The sequence below is a fragment of the Trachemys scripta genome, chromosome 4 (assembly GCF_013100865.1).
Source record: "Trachemys scripta elegans isolate TJP31775 chromosome 4, CAS_Tse_1.0, whole genome shotgun sequence".
Classification (NCBI taxonomy): domain Eukaryota; kingdom Metazoa; phylum Chordata; order Testudines; family Emydidae; genus Trachemys; species Trachemys scripta.
The window spans coordinates 107,297,437-107,317,230 of NC_048301.1; the positions used below are offsets into that span (position 1 = coordinate 107,297,437).

General features: G+C 47.7%; 1 protein-coding gene across 7 annotated transcripts in view; it reads left to right on the forward strand.

The window, feature by feature from the left end:
- Positions 1 to 16,796, forward strand: part of MOB2 (MOB kinase activator 2) — a 166,629-nt gene extending 149,833 nt beyond the window's left edge. For all 7 annotated transcript variants that reach the window (XM_034770309.1, XM_034770303.1, XM_034770310.1 and 4 more), the window contains exons 3-5: positions 1,223 to 1,316; positions 13,582 to 13,706; positions 15,583 to 16,796. In XM_034770309.1, the coding sequence (XP_034626200.1) occupies positions 1,223 to 1,316; positions 13,582 to 13,706; positions 15,583 to 15,887 (524 nt within the window). In that variant the 3' untranslated portion in view covers positions 15,888 to 16,796. The remainder of the gene's footprint in view (positions 1 to 1,222; positions 1,317 to 13,581; positions 13,707 to 15,582) is intronic.
- Positions 16,797 to 19,794: the final 2,998 nt, after the last annotated feature.

The following is a 19,794-nucleotide window of genomic DNA, read 5'->3' on the forward strand; positions in this document are numbered from 1 at the left end:
AGTGGACATGGGTCTGGCTGGAGGTAGGGTCTGGCTGCAGGCAGGGCAAGGGGTGCGGGGCTGGCTGGAGACAGGGGTGTGTGGGGCGGGCTGGCTGGCTTCAGGCAGGGCCACAGGGGGGTGCGGCAGGGGTTGGCAGGGCTGGAGACAGAGGAGTGCGGGACTGGCTGGCTTCAGGCAGGGGAGTGCGGCAGGGGTTGGCTGCAGGCAGGGCAGGGGGTGCAAGGCTGGTGCGGAAAGGGCAGGGGGTGTGGGGCTGGCTGGCTTCGGGCAGGGCCGCAGGGGGGTGCAGCAGGGGTTGGCTGGAGACAGGGTAGAGGATGCGGCAGGGGCTGGCTGTGGGCAGGGGGTACAGGGCTGGCTGCAGGCAGGACAGGGGGTGCAGGGCTGGTGCGGGGCTGGAAGTAGGGTAGGGGGTGCAGCAGGGGCTGGCTGTGGGCAGGGCAGGGGGTGCGGGGCTGGTATGGGCAGGGGGTGCAGCAGAGGCAGCTGGAGCCCTGGTCCTTTAAATAGCTGTGGGAGCCCTGGGGAAGCGGCGGGGCTCTGGCGGCTATTTAAAGGGCCGGGGCGGTAGAGGCAGCGGGAGCCCCGGACTTTTTAAATAGCCCCCAGAGCCCCACAGCCCTACCCCAGGGCTCCAGCAGTGGGGCTCGGGTGGCAATTTAAAGGGCCTGGGCCCTTTAAATTGCCCACTGGGGAACCTAGGCCACCCCGGTACGGCACACTGGCTCTTGCCAGTATGTCGTACCGGGGCTTGGGCGCAGGGTCCTCTTAGGCGCAGGGCCTGATTCAGGGGAATTGGTTGAATTGGCCTAAAGCCGGCCCTGATTATATGCTATGTACATTCCCCACTGCATCTCTATTCTGACCTGCAACATCACCTGCTGCTACTCATATAGCTCTGCCAGTCCTAACCTTCAGTCACACCCAATCACGTTTATTTCTTAGCAGTGCATGCTAATTATGAGAGATTAATCTAAACTGCATGCTGGTTTTGTTAGGTGTACAAATGGTCATTCAGGTTTAGTCAGACACCACACTCACATTTGTATCTTGAGCAGGTTTTGAACTCTGATTTTAAGTCTGTACACTGTAACATTAAGACCCCCAAGTTCAGGAGTGTTAGGGCCACTTTACCTGTTCATTTGTGGATTACCTGTCAGTGTTCTGATAAATAGCTTACATCTTTAAAATATTTATTTTTCCTGTCTTTCTTTTTCAGCAACGACCTTCTTCCACCATATCAATTTACAGTATAGTACAATCTCAGAATTTTGCACAGGAGAGTCGTGTCAGACCATGGCAGTGTGCAATACGTAAGTGACAGCCTGCATGTGTTCACTGTTTGGACTGCTCCAACCGAGCCTCTAGACTCGGTGTGGGTGGTTGGGTGGGTTTTGGAGGGCGTTGGGGAAATAAGGAATGATCTCCTTATGATCTGTTAAGGCCATGACAAATGCACACCTTTCCTGGACACAGTGGAGGGCGGGGAAAACACTGCTGATTAGTAAAGGAGAGATGACCTCTTGGATAACCAGCTCAGTCAGAAAAGCAGCAGGGTCATACTGCAGAAGCAAAATGCCTTGTTCGGGGTCTTGTGGGGAGGAATGGAAAGTAAAACTGTGCAGACTGGGAAAGTCCATAGAAGGCAGGAAGGATAAAAGAAGAATAGTGAAAACTTCAGGGAGCCCTCTCTGGTTGGAATGTGAACCGGGCATCAGGCCATTTGGCAGATAACCTCCAGTCTGATGTGAGCCATTGTCTGCCTCAGGTCTTGGGAGTAGAGGGCACAAGTGGAAGCTTCTCAAAGGGCAAAGGAAATGTTCTGTTTTTGTGTCTTTTCCCTCTCTAGGAGTGATCAAATCTTTTAAGTCTGGCTACCTGTCAGGTGTGAAAGAGAGCGGTGGTGCTTTAATGTGTTAACGACACAGAGGAAAATGCAATTGGCTCAAAGTGGCCATTTTGAAATGGGGCTTTACTGCAAACTGCTGCTCTTGACTGAGAGATTCAGACGTGAGGGAATCTGAGAGCTCCAGCAGGGTGTGATACGCTCCTGTGGTTTTTTCCCCTGATGCATACACTGATAATCCCACCCGCTTCTCCATTATGCGTCTTGAGATCTCTTCAATCTGTAGTGAAGATGGGTTTTCAAGGGGAAAACAAAACAGTAGTTAATGTCTTATCACATCAGTAGCTATAAAGATTATCCACAGCAAACACAGGCCTCTCTATTAAAATGACTAGTAATGATTGCAACATATTGCTATGTAATGCTAAATAGGTGATTGCTCCGTATACTGTGGCACTTCAGTAGAACTCCAGAGTTGTGTATTAACAGCTCATACTGACATAGGCCTTGGTTACACTTGCGAGTTACAGCGCTGTAAAGCCTCCCCCAGCACTGTAACTCACTCCCCGTCCACACTGGCAGGGCACTTGCAGCGCTGTATCTCCCTGGGTGCACCGCTGCAGGTACTCCACCTCCCCGAGAAGCATAAGAGAGACAGCGGAGTGGCTACAACTCTCCCCTGTGAGTGTGTACCAGGAATCAACCTGCAGCACTGTACTGATCCCCTTGTCAAGTGGCCAATCCTCTCCATTGTTGTGACCGGCTGCAGGAATGCGGAAGTGCCGGTTTCAAAGCTTGTACCACAGAGAAAAAGCAAGCAGTTTGCTGTGTGCTTTGAGTGAGTGAGTGAATGAGCAGGGGGCCGGGAGTTCGGAACTTGCGAAATAGAGAGCTGACACGCTCCAAAAGCACTCTCTCTCCCCACCACACTCCCTGTCACACTCCCCCCCCCCCCCCCCCCCCACCGGTTTTGAATAGCACTTTGCAGCCACAGGAGTGCTGGGATAGCTGCCCATAATGCACCGCTCCCAACACAGCTGCAAATGTTGCAAGTGTGGCCATGCCACTGCGCTGTCAGTGTGGACAGACTGCAGTGCTTTCCCTACTCAACTGTACGAAGACAGGTTTACCTCACAGCACTGTACAGCTGCAAGTGTAGCCAAGGCCATAGTTTCAAGTAGGGGGTTTGAGAGGCACTCCTGCCTTCATGAAGACAGCATATGTGAAGTTATAAAGTATCCTTTTTCAGAAGTGAAAATTAACAGCAGGGTAACTTCCAGTCGGAGGCTAAAAAAGAAGACCTCGCTACTAATGATTACCAGGAGGGAACGTAGATCCAATTACCCAAGAAATATGAGCTTTCTGAACATTTTGAAAGCAGTCTGGAAAAAAGCAGTCACAAAAATGAGGATAATTATCCAAAAGCTAGGAAATCAGTGGACAGAGAAAGCTTGTCTCCTTGTAAATGAGATGTTGATTAGCAGGATGAAAGGTACTCCAGTAACTTTTGCCTTCTGGTTTTCTGGTGCAAGGATTCTCAACCTTTCTCTTTCTGAGGCGCCCCCTTCCCCCCCCCCCCCCCCAACATGCTATAAAAATTCCATGGCCCACCTGTGCCACAGCAACTGTTTTTTTTCTGCAAATCCAGTAGATTAAAAGCCAGGGGGTAGCAAGCAGGGCAATTGCCTAGAGCCCCACACCACAGGGGGCCCCATGAAGCTAAGTTGCTCTGGCCTTGGCTTTCAGCCATTGGTGGTGGGACTCAGGCTTCTGCTTTTTGCCCTGCTCTCTGGCTTATTTTGGGGGACACCCTGAAACCTGCTCGTGGCCCCCTAGGGGACCCCTGGCCCCTAGTTGAGATCTGCTGTTCTAGTGTGCTGATTCCTGCTGTAGTCTTTACCATCAGATGAGCGAGTCTCAATAGCTTCTCTGCTTGATTGCAGAGGGAGTGCAGTAGCTAAAGCTGCTATGACATAAATGAAGAAACATCACCTGTAACTCTTGGTGTGGATGTATTATTCCGATGCAGTGTGTTTTTAAATGCTTTCTCGCTCAGCTGTAACTGTCCCCCCAAAATGGAGAGGGAGTTGCTGTTGCATGAACGATGAGAAGAAAGGGGCGGGAAGGAAGAAATTAAAAATGTGCTTTAATTTCTTTCCTCTATCCCAGTCACACATCTGACTTATTTTAATGGATTTTTTAGCGCTAAAAAGCTTGATCGCTTCCCTCACCGAGGGTGCGCTTCACCTTCTCTGTCTGGAGTGTCAGTGGAGACTGTCATTTCTGAGTATTGATAGATGATATTCTAAACGGATGAAGAGAGAGAAGACCTGCTATAGCTTTCTACTAGCCAGAAAGTAAGCAGCAGTTGGATAGAAAGTGGCAAAAGGAACTGACTGCAGATCCAGGTGTACAAGAGCAAGTTATTGGCAGGGTGCTGTAGTTTATTACTGCAATACTAAGGACTGATATCAGCAATATCTGAATGCTCTCACTCCTTCTTCATTGCTTAGGGACACTGAAGTTGCAGTTATTTGGTAATAACAGGAAGCAGACTGAACTGGGTGAAATATTGTTATGATCAGACTAAACACAGAAGCAGTTTTGAATTTCTTTCCTATATCCTGGGGTTGGTGAATGAATCATGGCTGCAAACTGCAGCCTTGGTATTTGATTATTCTACTTGATAGCTCTTCTTACCAAACATGTCCCCAGTTATGGGAGGGACACAGGAGTGAGTGAGATTACCCAGTTAGGCGTCTCAGGGCAAGCATGTGCAAAATGTACCGTAGCTTTACTCAAGGCCCTGTTTCAGTTCTTTGCTCTGAAAGTACCTCACTCATGCTCGTTTTGAATAATCTGTCCATTTTCGTTCTGCTTAGAGAGGTAAAGCCCCCAAACCCTGTGGAGTTCCGAAAAAGAACAGTAGCCCACCAGCATTGCTATAAACTATTCAGTGAATGAATGAGGAATACTGCTCCAGTAATGTCTATGTGCATTTATATCCCGCCTCGACTGTGCTCGTGTTGTGAAAATCATGGGTCCTTTTTCACCTTACCATGCAGTGGCAATGTAACCACGTATTTACTGCATTGTTTTGAGGAGACTCCCTGATGTAATTTAGTTCAATGGTAGGATTTATTGGAGAAGGAGCATCTGATACTATTGGTTGGAATGTGTAAGTGAGGGAGTCCATAGCATTTACCTTGCTCTTCAACTGCTTTGCAAACTACTCCTCTACAGGTACTGCTAGCACTTGCACTTAACCCATTCTTGGCTATGTAGGTCTATTTAGATGAGCTCTTTGTGGCCTGAATGTTGTTAGCATGCATTTGTGATCTTATACGTGATTCAGAGAATATTCTATTTCATGCCATTGCAAATAATTGGCGGATATAATCTAGCATTGGTTGTACTATCTGGTATAATCTCTTGGAATTAAGCTAAAGCATTTTAGTGTAGAATCTAGTGGTCCATCTAGTTTAGTATGCTATATTACCACATTATAAACTCCTGCACTTTGCATCTCTTAGATATCCCTGATCATTTACCCAGAGCTCTCCTTGGAACCCCTTCCTCCACAAATTTCTAGTCCAGTTTCTCCTTAAGGAAGATTTTGTTTTTAAAAAAGAAGGCTGACACATCAAAGTAACAATTGAACATCCTATGTTCAAAGCCACTTAAATGTTCAGCCTTCCTTGTCTTGCTAGCCTTATTAGAGGCCTCACATTGTTGAAAGTGAACATAATGTAGGGAAGTTACTCTAAGTAAAATATCTGATAGTTTTTCTTCTCAGGAGAGCCCAAAAAATTAATAAACTCCAGATAGCTACAGCACCACCAGGTAAAGTGGCCATCTGTAGGGCAGAGGGCAACAGGCAGGGAGACTAATACACTGCACAACAGTAGGTGGAAGAGAATTTCTGGCCAGCGTCACCGAGGCAAACTTCTCTCCTGACAAGCAGGCCCATGGAATTTTCAGCATCCAGGCAGAGTAGACCAAAATATTGGTCAGAAAGCTGGGATGATGCTGTCTCGTTTTGGGATGCAATTCAGAACAAGGAGACATTGTCACCGCTTATCTTATAATCCTGAGTCCCCAAAATGCTTCTGTTGCTTGTGGCTCCCTGCCTGGTTCATGTGCACACTCAGCAGCCAGCATGCACTATGTGTTCTCTATGCTGTACAGCTCTGAGTCAACCACTTTGAATCCAACAGCCTGCCAGTAGTAATCACAAACACACTCTTATCTTTACCAGGCTTGGTTAATGTTAGCAGGTGATCCCAACACACCCCCTGTGACGGGTTGGACCTCCCTTTGCGGGGTGCCGCTGATGTGCTGGGGTCCCCCTGAACCCGCCTGTCCCACCAGTCTGCCCCCCACACACACTTTGTGCTGCTGTGTCAGGCTCCAGCGCGCGCGCCCACAGGTAGGGACATACCCACCTGTAAAATCACACAGTCTTCAGTCAGCTCTGTGTGGGAGGGCTCAGGTCAAGGAATTCCCCAGCACTCTGGTGTACACACCCTCTGGAATGTAAACTCAAAATTATATTGTCTTGTGCTATATAGAGATCTATACAACGTAAGCTTATGAAAATTGCCCCCTACCTCAATGTGGAGGAAGATATGCATAGCTTTTTGCCCCTCCACCCCAGTTATGAATTGCATAAACTGGATTTTGGAATAAACAAAGAACAAGTTTATTAACTACAAAAGGTAAATTTTAAGTGACTATAAGAGAGAGCAAACAGAACAAAGCAGATTACTGAGCAAATAAAACAAAACACACAAACTAAGCTTAATACACTAAGGAATACTGGCTACAAATAATAATTTCTCACCCTAAGTGTTGTTTCAAGCAGGTTGCAGCGTTTCTTGAAGGTAAACTGCACTGCTTGCAGCTTAAATCCAGGGATTCCTTTTACAGGCTGATCCGTCTCGCCTGGACACAGTCCCCTGCCCTCTTCTTCCCCCAGTTTAGTTCCTTTGTTTCTTCAGGTGTTTTCAGGTGGGTGGGGTGGGGAGGCAGTGGAGAAGAGCCAAGATGAACTCACTCCACAGCCTTAAATAGGATTTACATATGGTGGGAATCTTTTGTTTCCTAGACCATCCCCTTCCAGTAGAAAAATACCAGCTCAAGATGGGACACTGTACCAGGGTAACATGATCACATGACCTTGTAGTGTCAAAGCAGCATCCCAGGAAGCTTCTCAGGAAGGTGGGAGATTAGCATCTTCAAAGTTCTATTGTCCTCCTTAATGGCCCATCCAGGTTGATTGCCTACTGTCTGGTGGGCGTTCCCCTGAGTACACATACAGTTGTAATTGCTACATAGTCGATATTCCTAACTTCAGATAGAGAAATGATACATGCTTACAAATTGGATAATCACATTCAGTAAATCAAAACCGTTCACATGATACCTCACATCTTGCATAAAACATATTTTTGTTATGCCATATTCATATTATAAAAATATTTTGATGAAGAATATGGGGTACAGTGCCACCCCTCCAACTTTGAATTTTCCCAAACCCATGTTCTCTGCAATGTCCAGCCCTCTCCTGCAACATTCAGAGGAATAAGGTCTCTTTATTCCTTTAAAGAGACAAAAGCTAACAGCTTGCCACTTTCTCTAGCGTTAACTAACACTTTAATTCAAACAACACACTGTTAGTTGAGATTAATAGTAAAACAAGTTTATTAACAAAAGATAGGCTTTTCAGTGAGTTCAGGTATAAGAGACAGTGAGTTAGAAATGGTTACATGCAAATAAAAGTGAAAACATGCATCTAAAAGTGCAAAACTTAATCTAGCAAGATACAGGCTTTGTTCAAGATGGTTTCTCTGCCCCACAGTTTTCCAGCAGGTCAAGATCTACTCCAGAAGCCTAAAGTTCTGGTTCTTTTGTCTCCTGGAGACCTATTTCTTTTATAGTCCAGTGAATCTTTGAAATGGATTCTTCTGAAGGTTACCCCTCAAAGCAAAGTTTATTCAAGCTGTGAGGATGGTGATGTGGATTCTCATGGGGAAGGAAGCTGCGTGCTGTTTTCTTCTCCCTGCTGGTGTTTGCTAAAATGCAAATTGTTTTGTTTCCTGCTGTCTCTTCCCATGTTAGTTTGAGGGCCTTGTTTACTGCCTATATGCAAAGTGACAGGTTTCAGAGTAGCACCCGTGTTAGTCTGTATCAGCAAAAAAAACAGGAGTACTTGTGGCACCTTAGAGACTAACAAATTTATTTGAGCATAAGCTTTCGTGGGCTACAGCCCACTTCTTCGGATGCATCGAATGGAACATATATTGAGGATATAGATATAGATATAATATATACACACACACACACACACACACAGAGCATGAAAAGATGGGAGTTGTCTTACCAACTCTGAGAGGCCAATTAAGTAAGAGGGGAAAAAAACTTTTGAAGTGATAATCAAGATAGCCCAGTACAGACAGTTTGATAAGAAGTGTGAGAGTAGTTACATGGCGAGATAGATTCAATGTTTGTAATGGCTCAGCTATTCCTAGTCTCTATTTAAGCCTAAATTGATTGTATCTCATTTGCATATCAATTCAAGCTCAGCAGTTTCTCGTTGGAGTCTGTCAGCAGGTGGGTATTGTACCACATGGCACCCTCATGGCCCCTACTTTACCTACACACCACACAATCCATTGTCTACAGCCAAGCTCTTAGATACAACCGCATTTGCTCCAATCCCTCAGACAGAGACAAGCACCTACAAGATCTCTATCAAGCATTCTTAAAACTACAATACCCACCTGCTGAAGTGAAAAAAACAGATTGACAGAGCCAGATGAGTACCCAGAAGTCACCTCCTACAAGACAGGCCCAACAAAGAAAATAACAGAACACCACTAGCTGTCACCTTCAGCCCCCAACTAAAACCTCTCCAGCGCATCATCAAAGATCTACAGCCTATCCTGAAAGACGATCCCTCACTCTCACAGATCTTGGGAGACAGGCCAGTCCTCGCTTACAGACAACCTCCCAACCTGAAGCAAATACTCACCAGCAACCACACATCACTGAACAAAAACACTGACCCAGGAACCTATCCTTGCAACAAAGCCCGATGCCAACTCTGCCCACATATCTATTCCAGTGACATCATCATAGGACCTAATCACATCAGCCATGCCATCAGGGGCTCGTTCACCTGCACATCTACCAATGTGATATATGCCATCATGTGCCAGCAATGCCCCTCTGCCATGTACATCGGCCAAACTGGACAGCTTCTACGCAAAAGTATTAATGAACACAAATCTGACATCAGGAATCATAACATTCAAAAACCAGTAGGAGAACACTTTAACCTGTCTGGTCATTCAATGACAGACCTGCGGGTGGCAATTTTGCAACAAAAAAGCTTCAAAAACAGACTCTAACGAGAAACTGCTGAGCTTGAATTGATATGCAAATTAGATATAATCAACTTAGGCTTAAATAAAAACTGGGAATGGCTGAGCCATTACAAACATTGAATTTATCTCCCCCCCGCTTTTTTTTTTTTTACAAGCCCTTTGAGCAGTAGCATAGCTAGTGGGGTTCAGGGGAAGCAGCCACTTCCCCTGACCATATTCCCCAAAAGTGGCGCCTGCGGAACAGGGCCGTGGACTGGCTCCCGGCGCTTCGGCCGGTGGAACGGGGCCGCAGGCTGGCTCCCGCCTCCCGGCGCTCCAGCCAGCCCAGCCAGTGGAACAGGGCCGCAGGCTGGCTCCTGCCTCCCGGCGCTCCAGCCAGCCCGGCCGGCGGAATTGGGCCGCGGGCTGGCTCCCGGCGCTGCGGCTGGTGGAACTTTGCCGCGGACTGGCTCCCACCTCCCGATGCTCCGGCCAGCGGAATGGGGCTGCGGGCTGGCTCCCGCTTCCTGGCACTCTGGCCAGTGGAACAGCTGCAACCCTGGCTATGCCACTGCCTTTGAGTGGTCTGCCTATGTTTAGCGTTTTGATTCCATTTCACCCAACATTCTCTCTCCAATCTGACTTTTTTGCCTTGTCCACTCTACTAGAATTGCCATCATAAGTCAGTAATGACCCTAATAGGACAGACAACTTCTTCATAGTCCCAGTAGTGAATTCAGTCAGGTGCATATGCACAGGGGCAGCCAAAATTTGTCCCATTGGGTGGAAATTTCAGAAGCATGCAAGTGACTTAGGAGCCTACGTTCACTTTTCAGAAGTGACTTAGATGCATGACTTTTACTGACTGTTTTGAAAATAGGACTTAGGCTTCTGAGTCACGTAGGCACTTCGTAAATTTACCGTTGTCTTCAAGCACTTCTGTGTCCTTTTTTGTCAAATGGGCTCTCTTTCATGAGAACATACTGGGTCAGACCAAAGGTCCATCTAGCCCAGTATCCTGTCATCTGACAGTGGCCAATGCCAGGTGTTCCAGAGGGAATGAACAGAACAGGTAATCATCAAGTGATCCATCCCCTGTCGCTCATTCCCAGCTTCTGGCAAACAGACTAGGGACACCATTCCTGCCCACCCTGGCTAATAGCCATTGATGGACCTATCCTCCATGAATTATCTAGTTCTTTTTTGAACCCTGTTGTGGTTTTGGCCTTCACAACATCCTCTGGCAAGGAGTTCCACAAGTTGATTGTGCGTTGTGTGAAGAAATACTTCCTTTTATTTGTTTCAAACCTGCTGCCTATTAATTTCATTTGGTGACCCCTAGTTCTTGTGTTATGAGAAGGAGTAAAGATCCCCCAGAACCCCTACCCCGACTGCCCCCCGCCGCCCTATCCAAGTCCCCTTCCTTCCTGACTGCCCCCTCAGAACCCCTATCCACCCCTGTTCAACCCCTCCTGTTCCCTGCTCTCTGACCGCCCCGACCCCTATCCACACGCCTGCCCCCTAGCCACCATCCCAACCCCCCCGTCCTCTATCCAATCCTCCCTGCCCCCTTACCGCGCTGCCTGGAGCACCGGTGGCTGGCGGCACTACAGCTGCGCTGACCAGAGCCCCAGGACAGGCAGCCACACCGCCCAGCTGGAGCCAGCCACGCCACGGTGCAGCACAGAGCACCAGGTCAGGCCGGGCTCTGCAGCTGCGCTGCCCCAAGAGCTTGCTGCCCCAGGAGCTCACAGCCCCACCGCCCAGAGCATTGCGCCGGCGGTGCAGTGAGCTGAGGCTGTGAGGGAGGCAGTACAGCGGGGAAGGGGCCGGGCAGGAGGGTCCCGCGGACTGTAGTTTGCCCACCTCTGCTCTAGATACTACCATAATATAAATCAGTAATAAACACTACTTTATCATCATTATTATTATTAGACTTCAGATTCACGCCTTTTAATGATTATAATTGTAAATCAAATGCACAGCTTCAAAATGGAGAATAACTGACTAGGTGGTAGTAGTGCTGAAAAGGATCTGGGGCTTACAGTGGATCACACATTGAATATGAGTCAACAATGTGATGCAGTTGCGAAAAAGGCTAATATAATTCTGGGGTATATCAAGAGCAACGTTGTATGTAAGACATGGGAGGTAATTGTCCCCTGTGCTGGTGAGGCCTCAGCTGGAGCACTGTGTCCAGTTTTGGGCACCACACTTTAAGATTGGAACAAATTGGAGAGAGTTCCAAGGAGAGCAACAAAAGCGATAAAAGGTTTAGAAAACCTGACCTATGAGGAAAGGTTAAAACAAAACTAGCCATGTTTAGTCTTGTGAAAAGAAGACTGGGGAGACCTGATCGTTTTCACATCTGTTAAGGGGTTGCTACAAAGAGGTTGGCGATCAACTGTCCTCTGTGTCCACTGAGGACAGTACAAGAAGTAATGGGCTTAATCTGCAGCAAGGGAGATTTAGGTTAGATATTAGGAAATCCTTTCTAATTATAAGGATTGTTAAGCACTGGAATAGGCTTCCAAGGGAGGTTGTGGAATCCTATCTTTAGAGGTTAAGAACAGGTTAGACAAACACCCATCAGGGACAGTCTAGGTATATTTTGTCCTGCCTAGGTGCAGTGGGCTGGACTAAATGATCTCTTGAGGTCCCTTCCAGCCCTACATTTCAATGATACTAATCTTTCTGTTTGGTGGAAGGGAGCTGGTATAGTAGAACCTCAGAGTTACGAACTGACCAGTCAACCACAGACCTCATTTGGAAGTAGAAGTACACAATCAGGCAGCAGCAGAGACAGGGACGGGGGGTGGGGGGAAGCAAATACAGTACAGTACTGTGTTAAACTACTAAAAAATGAAGGGAAAGCAGCATTTTTCTTCTGCATAGTGAAGTTTCAAAGCTGTATTACGTAAATGTTCAGTTATAAACTTTTGAAAGAACCACCATAATATTTTGTTCAGAGTTGTGAACATTTCAGAGTTATGAATAACCTCCAGTCCCAAGGTGTTTGTAACTCTGAGGTTCTACTGTATCTGGGTTCTTTATTAAAATTTCCTGTTGTATTAATAATGGATTTATTTGAAGGCTGCTGTTAATTGATGTGATTAGGGGCCAGTGAACATTAATTAATTATACTTGCTTATGAAGAACTTGTTACCTTTTCTTGGAAACAGTTTGCATGTCCCATGCCTTTGAAACAGAGATCATTCATGTGTTCCGTAGTGCTGGGGGAGAGATGGTAGAGTTCATAGTGAGCAGAGAATGTAAATACAGACATGGGGTTAGATGAAGGGGGAGGCAGAAGGGATTCTAACATTTGCCCAAAAATTAGATTGAAGATGGACTAAGCTGTTATGCTAGTTAATAAAGAAATGCAGCAGGTACCTGAGGGAGACCAAAACTGGGTACCTAGCATTATGGTGCCATCTCCTGACAGCAAATGTTATTACACTGAATTAACATTGTGTTTGCCTAGAGGCCCCCCCTTCTCACTTCTGTTAATTTTGTTTAAAGCATTGGGAGGGTCACAGAGTATAATTGACGAAGTACTTTATTTAATAACGTGGCTGTGCTTTACCAAGCACTTGGCACTTATAGTGCCTTCCATCAGAGGCTTTCTAAAGCACTTCACAAACAACTAAGCCGTACAGTGTGGTGGGTTTCATTAGCCCTCAAAATGTTTTGGAAAATAGGCACGTGGCGGGTAAGTGACTTACCCAAACCTCACAATATGTCACCGTCAAAGCTGGGAACAGAACTGTGAGAGCCTGCTTTAACAAAGCTGCCTCCTGGCATCATCTTTAGCCCTTTTCTATGGATTTGTCCTGTTTGGGGAAAGTAACACTGGAGTGAGACAGACCTCCCTTTTGGGCTTGACTTATGGAAGACTTTCCTTTGCAAGTTGTCAGTGTTGCTAGTACTGCTGACAGCATTGAGTGAGCTCACTGGCAGAAGCAGAATGATAAATGGCAAGTGGTGTGCTGTTTTTATAAAGGAGATAGCGTCAGGACTTCCTATCTAGGAAAACATTCTGAAGTGAGTCGCTATAGGAATCCACGGCCTGTACTTCAGTAATGTTATTGGCTTGCTTAAAAGCCCAAACAGCTTGAAAAACTACATTTTGTCTCTTGCCAGGCACTGAGTTTTGGAGTAAGTTTGATATCAACATATATCTGATAAGTGTCCTTTAAAAAAAAAAAAAAAAAATCTATCTGCTGCTGCTGAAGTTCTTATAGTTTAGTTAGAATGTCAAGCTACTTGGCCAAAAGCATGTACCTGTGTAACTTTTATACGTGTGCTGTAAATCAAACTGAGTGTCCTAAGTGTAACACACAACACTGGCAATTCTCTCCACAGACAGTACTACTGGTATGATGAGCGGGGAAAGAAGATAAAGTGCACGGCCCCTCAGTACGTTGATTTTGTCATGAGTTCAGTGCAGAAGCTTGTGACGGACGAGGATGTCTTTCCTACAAAATATGGTATGTTTACTCTTGGGGGAAATGTCCTCTGGTCTATCTCTTGTAAACTTTCTACTCAGGGTGGTGGGAGAGTTTTTGGGTTGCTCTTGCCTCTTCTGTCTGAACTCCCCCCACCTCTCCCATAGAAAGTGATGTACTTGCCACCTTATTCCATATCTGTGTCTTACTGAGTGGTGAATCAAGAAGCCCATCTGGGACTTGAAATGCAAGGAAAAATGCAATCTTAGCAATATAGCCAGGACTCAGCAATGAACAGAATTATTGTACCTTCCAGATGTGATTAACTAGATTATTGTAGGGGAGAGAACAGTCCCCTTGTATTCATCAAGTAAAACGTGGTACCTGCACACTAGAATGGCCAACACGCTGGTGGATGGAGGTAATGAAGAGCTAAACAGCTGCCCAGAGTGAGACTTCACTGTTACAGAGATATGTGGTGTGGAGCTACTAGCTGAGTAATAACAAGCATCTGAATGTGGACCAGAGGCATGCTGGGGTGAGACTATCATTCTGGCAATTGAAGCAACTAGCTCCTAGCTAAGCCAGTTGCTTAACCCCGTTTTGCTTATGAACATTTTTAATGTAGTTATTCAAGAGTAATCAGGATCTCGTATTTGCCTACTTCACAAGCAAATGTAGCTGTCACAAAGGAGCCAAATGAGAAGTTGCATGTATGACTGTCCTAAATCCTCCCCTACATGTATGTTTGCTGTCCCTGGGTGTTTGAACAGCACCGAATATAATCTGACTACTCTCATAATGATAATGAAGGCCAGACTGCTGGTCTGGTCTGCACCTAAATCCTGGGTGCATGCTAGGACTTGGGTTGAAAATGAAAACTGACCTCCTCATGAGTGCCATCAAACAGCAGTTGTGTCCTGCACTCTAATTGGAGTGTGCGTATGTTGCCAATTCTGCATGTGCACTCCCCAAAGTGCATTAGGGAGTACAACTGGCTGAGCCTCGCTAGCAGAGGAATATAGCCGTATAGCAACTTGGGCAGGCAAATCTGTTTCTCCTGTTGGTTGGTGCTATTAACAAGGAAACTGAGGAGTCTGTTAAAAGGAAAATAATTTTTCCATCTTGGGTTAGGTGCACGACTCTGGACATGGCACTCAGGTGCCTGTCCACGGGGCAGTATGCAATCTAAATTGAGTTTGTCCAGACTTGTTTTGTAGCACTGCAGCTCCTACTGCAGCATGCCATCGGGCTATAAAAAGTCCTATTGTCTAGGACTAAGTAATCCTAATATCACGAGTCTAAATTAGTGCCTCTAGGTTATGCAGTACATGGTAAATCTTGCAATGGACAACTTTGTAGAGGACTTCATACCTGTACTGCGCACACACCAGGGCCTAGATTTGTGAAATATGGTGACAGATATGGAACTTACTTCAGTTCCCACTCCACCTATGAATGGATCCCCCCAGCTTGCAGGTACTTGCAGCAGCATCTAGACCCAGGCCCAGACATGTGGACTGAAAAATTGGGAGGTGGAGCGGAAGTGCAGTTACAACTGAGGAGGGTGGGCAGGCAGATAAGGAGATGTCTGCTAGGTTTCACTGGAGTTGTGGCCCCCAAAATTGAGATATTAAAAATAATAAATTTTGGGGTTTATTTGCTTCCTAATAAACTTGCAAGAGTTGGCAGCCCTGGAAGGGGAATCAGGAACGGCACTTTTGACTGATGGGCTCCATCCACTTAAATCCTGCTTCTCCATTACTGCTTTGAAGACCATAGCCTGCCTTTTAAAAAGAAATAAGTTGCACCAGTCTGCACGTTGGCAGGGACAGATGCTTCCCCTAGGCTGAAACGATGGATTTGATCACCTAGCACTATCTGTGTGTCTCAGGTTTTCTTTCTCTCCTCTTCACAGGCAAAGAATTTCCCAACTCCTTTGAGTCCTTAGTGAAGAAGATTTGCAAATATCTGTTCCATGTGCTGGCCCACATCTACTCCTCCCACTTTAAGGAGACTTTGGCACTGGAGCTGCATGGACACTTAAATACACTCTACACACACTTCATCCTATTCATCAGGGAGTTCAACCTGGTGGACCCTAAAGAAACCACCATCATGGATGACCTCACGGAGATCCTCTGCAGCAGCGGCAGCGGGAGCAGTAGTAATGGGAGCGGCAACAGCAGCGCAGGAGCACAGAACCACGTGAAGGAGAGATGAGCCTTCCTATGGCGCGAAACTAACATTAACATAAAAACAATATTATATATTCTATATATGTGTGTGTATGTATATGTGCATATATATATATACAGACATACACAGCGATGAAAGTTTAAGCAATTATGCTGCCACCACAGGACGTGTAGTCATATGGGACTGTACGGAGCTTTTGTTAATGCACCATCTGGTGAGAAGTTGCACCAATCTTTTTATTGTTTTCCTCCTGTTCCTTCTTTCTTTTCCCCCTGTCAGATGGCTGACGAATGCTGTTTTTAGAGAAGAACCAGGTTTTTGAGTTGGGCTGCTGTTTCTCTTTTTTTTGGTCCTTTTTCTTCAGTCTTGAGTGCAAGCCCTTCTGTCTTTCTAGGATGGTGGTACTGCCATTTTAAAAATATATATTATGTTATAAGAAGTGACTTTTACTTTGAAGTGGCTTAAATGCAGATTTTGTTTTGGGGTTTGGTTTTTACATAGACTCCCCCTCCCAATTTTACATAGAGTCCCCAGTCAATTGCATCTTGCCCTTTGCTGGTTTATAATGGGAAGAAGAGATGCCTGGCTTGACTGCAGGGGCTTGCTACAAATGTAATGGGTGTGATTCTTCATCTGTCTATGAACCTGCAAGAGGATCCACAAGCCTTTCTGCTTGTTGCTCCAACAAAATACATATACTTGTTTCTCTGCCCCTCCCGTCCCAGGCACACATCCAGGAATAATAGTAGTGAGATCATTGGGGACTGTAAGAGCCGCCACCATTTACTTCCCATAGAAAAGGGGGCCAGGGGGAGAAGGGTGCACTGAGTCAGTCACCGGCTGTGATAGAGAGATGGCTGTTGGCATAAAATTATATTGTTGGCTTATTTTTAGTTCATCTGTTCAATAATAATAAAAAAAATTTCTATCAGGCATGAGCCTTGTTTTTGTCTGCAGCGACACTAAATGTTTGCTTAAAAGATGCAGAGATGGTTTGCTAGGTGAGTGCATGGGAAACTGTTAGCCTGGCTAGCTCCCTGCACAGAGTCTAATTTTGAAAGGATAATGTCAACCAACTTTAAAAAAAAAACTGCTATTTTCCATCCCATACATTGTATTTTGTTCATTTTATGCATTGCTGCCATAATATAATCAAGTACACACAGAGGGGGCTGCAGTGTGGTAAGAACTACATATACCTGTTTGTACAGGACCTGTGCTGAACAGTTTGCAATCTCAAAAGTAGTGGGGACGAGGGATATACACACCTGTATGCACTTTTCATGCACATGCATACTTTCATCTCCAGTCTGCATATTGTTTCTAATTACATAAAGACTTCTCACCTGTTGCTTGGCTAGTTTCTTGTTGGCACTGTGGCAGAAGTCTTGAGGTGGGAGTTGGAGAGAGCAGTAACCTTATTAAGCAGTTCAGGGAAGGTGTCAGCTTAAGATGTACTCAATCTTATACCTTAACGAGGCTGTTGCAAACATCGTTCTTTTGTATGTACTCCCTTTTTTGCACCATATTATACAAACAACAGAGCAGCTATTGGACCAATAATTGCTAGCTTCAAGGGACATTCAGGCACTGCTTGGTGTCATTAAAATGGTGGCCATTTTGAAGTTAAGGTAGGGGCTGATCTATTAGGGCTACCTTGAGCATAAACTTTCACAACCCTGTCTACTGGACAGCTATATGTTCAGAAATGTCATGATATGCCAGCAGGGCCGGCTCTAGGCACCAGCAAAGCAAGCAGTTGCTTGGGGCGGCATATTTGGAGGGGCACAAGAATCCAGCATGGGAGCTGAGAACCAACAGGGGGCCCTGGGAGCTGTAGTTCTTCTTCGAGTGCTTGCTCATATCCATTCCATTAGGTGTGCGCGCGCCGCGTGCACGATCGTCGGAAGATTTTTACCCTAGCAACACCGGCGGGTCGGCTGTGGAGCCCCCTAGAGTGGCGCCTTCATGGCGCTGAATATATACCCCAGCCGACCCGGCGTCCCCTCAGTTCCTTCTTACCGCCCCTGACGGTCGTTGGAACTGTGGAGAAAAGCGGCGTAGCTGTTCTCCACTCTCCCTAGCTTACTTGATCATTCAGAGTTATAGTTATAGTTGTAGTTCTAGTGTTTATAGTTAAATAGTTTTTAAAGTTGTTATAGTTGTATTGTAGTTCAGGGGGTTAAGGGGGTCGTCTCCCCCTTTCTCCCCCGGCCGCGGGCCCGGGCTCATGCCCAACGCTCCCGGCTTCAAGCAGTGCGCCTCCTGCGCTAAGCCTATGCCAACGAGCGACCCTCATGACTCCTGTTTGAAGTGCCTGGGAGAGTCCCACCAAACAGACAAATGCAAGATCTGTAAGGCCTTCAAACCAAGAACCAAGAAGGAGCGGGACTTTCGGCTCAGGCAACTCCTAATGGAGGCGGCACTTAGCCCGGACACTCCTTCCACGGGCCAGACTTCGGTGCCTAGCACTTCGGTGCGCAGTGCCCCGGCGGCACCGGCTATGACGACCACACGAGTGGCGTCAGATAAGCCTCCCCGGCACCGGACCTCGTCGGCACCGCAAACACAGCAAGTGCCGCGGCGCCGGTCATTATCCCCAGGGCATAAAAAAGCCCATAAGACGGGGACGTCCGCGCCGAAGACACCGGCTCCCCCAGTGCCGGGGGTAGAGCCGCGTCCGCCGATGGAGCATCGGAAACAGGCTCCTCCAGCACCGTCGACTCCGGCGCCGAGGCCGTCGAGTCCGGTGCAAATAGCGTCTCCACCGAGGCCGGCGGTGATACAGTGTCTCCCGTCGACTCCAGAGACCTTCGCGGCGGCGAGAGACTTGATAGCTCTCACGGAGCCGGCACCGCCTCAACCACCGGCACCGACTGCACCGTTGACTCGCCCGGTACAGTCAAGAGGGAAACCTGCCTTGATGCGCCCTCCATCACAAGGGCTGGAACCTCGGCGCCGATCCAGGTCCCGAAGCAGGTCCCCACGCCGCTCGCAGTCCCGGCACCGAACGTCTCGGCACCGGTCGTACTCGCGGTCAAGATCTTCTTCGCGGCACCGCTCTACGTCTCGGCACCGATATGATCGTCGGCACCGGTCAACGTCGAGACGTAGTTCTCGGCACCGCCACGCTCGACGCTCGACGCCGAGGGGCCGATCCCGGCACCGGGCATACTCTAGGTCCTCGTCGAGGTCCAGATCCGATTCCCGGCACCGACGAGGTCATCGGCACCGGTCGCGGTCCCGGCACCGATCGCCGGCACCGCACAGAGATAGATCATCTCCGGACCGGCACCGTGCGGCACCGCAGACCACGGGGATCATTCCATCTTTCACGGCACCGCCATGGCCGTCAAGATCAGCGTCTCGATCCTCAGAGGACCTGTCGAGATCGGCATACCCCCCTCAGGGGCAGGCCGAGGAACGAGACTTGGGCCATTGGCAGGAGAGGGCAGAGGACCACCCTCATGGACCATCTCACTGGTCGTTTTGGACCCCGTGGGCGTACCACCAGGAGCAAGGGGCTCCGTTACCATCGACCTCTCGCTCGGGTCACTCGGTCAGAAGGGCCCCAGAATCCACCATCTCTCGGCCTCCGCCTGGAGGCGTAGAGGCTTCTGTGTCCACACCACCCGACACCGTGGACCCAAGTGCCGGTGATGCTCCGACCCAAGACCAGGGGGACCGGGACCCCCCCTTGGATCCACTACCACCAGAGGCGTCCTCCTCCTCCTCTCCGGATGAGGCAGTGGCGGGCACTTCATGCACGGGTCCCCCTCCGATAGATCTTCGGGCTCACCAGGATCTCCTGCGCAGAATGGCCCGTAACATGGACCTGCAGACGGAGGAGATAGTGGAGGTGCACGACCCGATCGTGAACATCCTTGGATCGGATGCCCCTTCGAGGGTGGCGTTACCCTTGATCCGCACG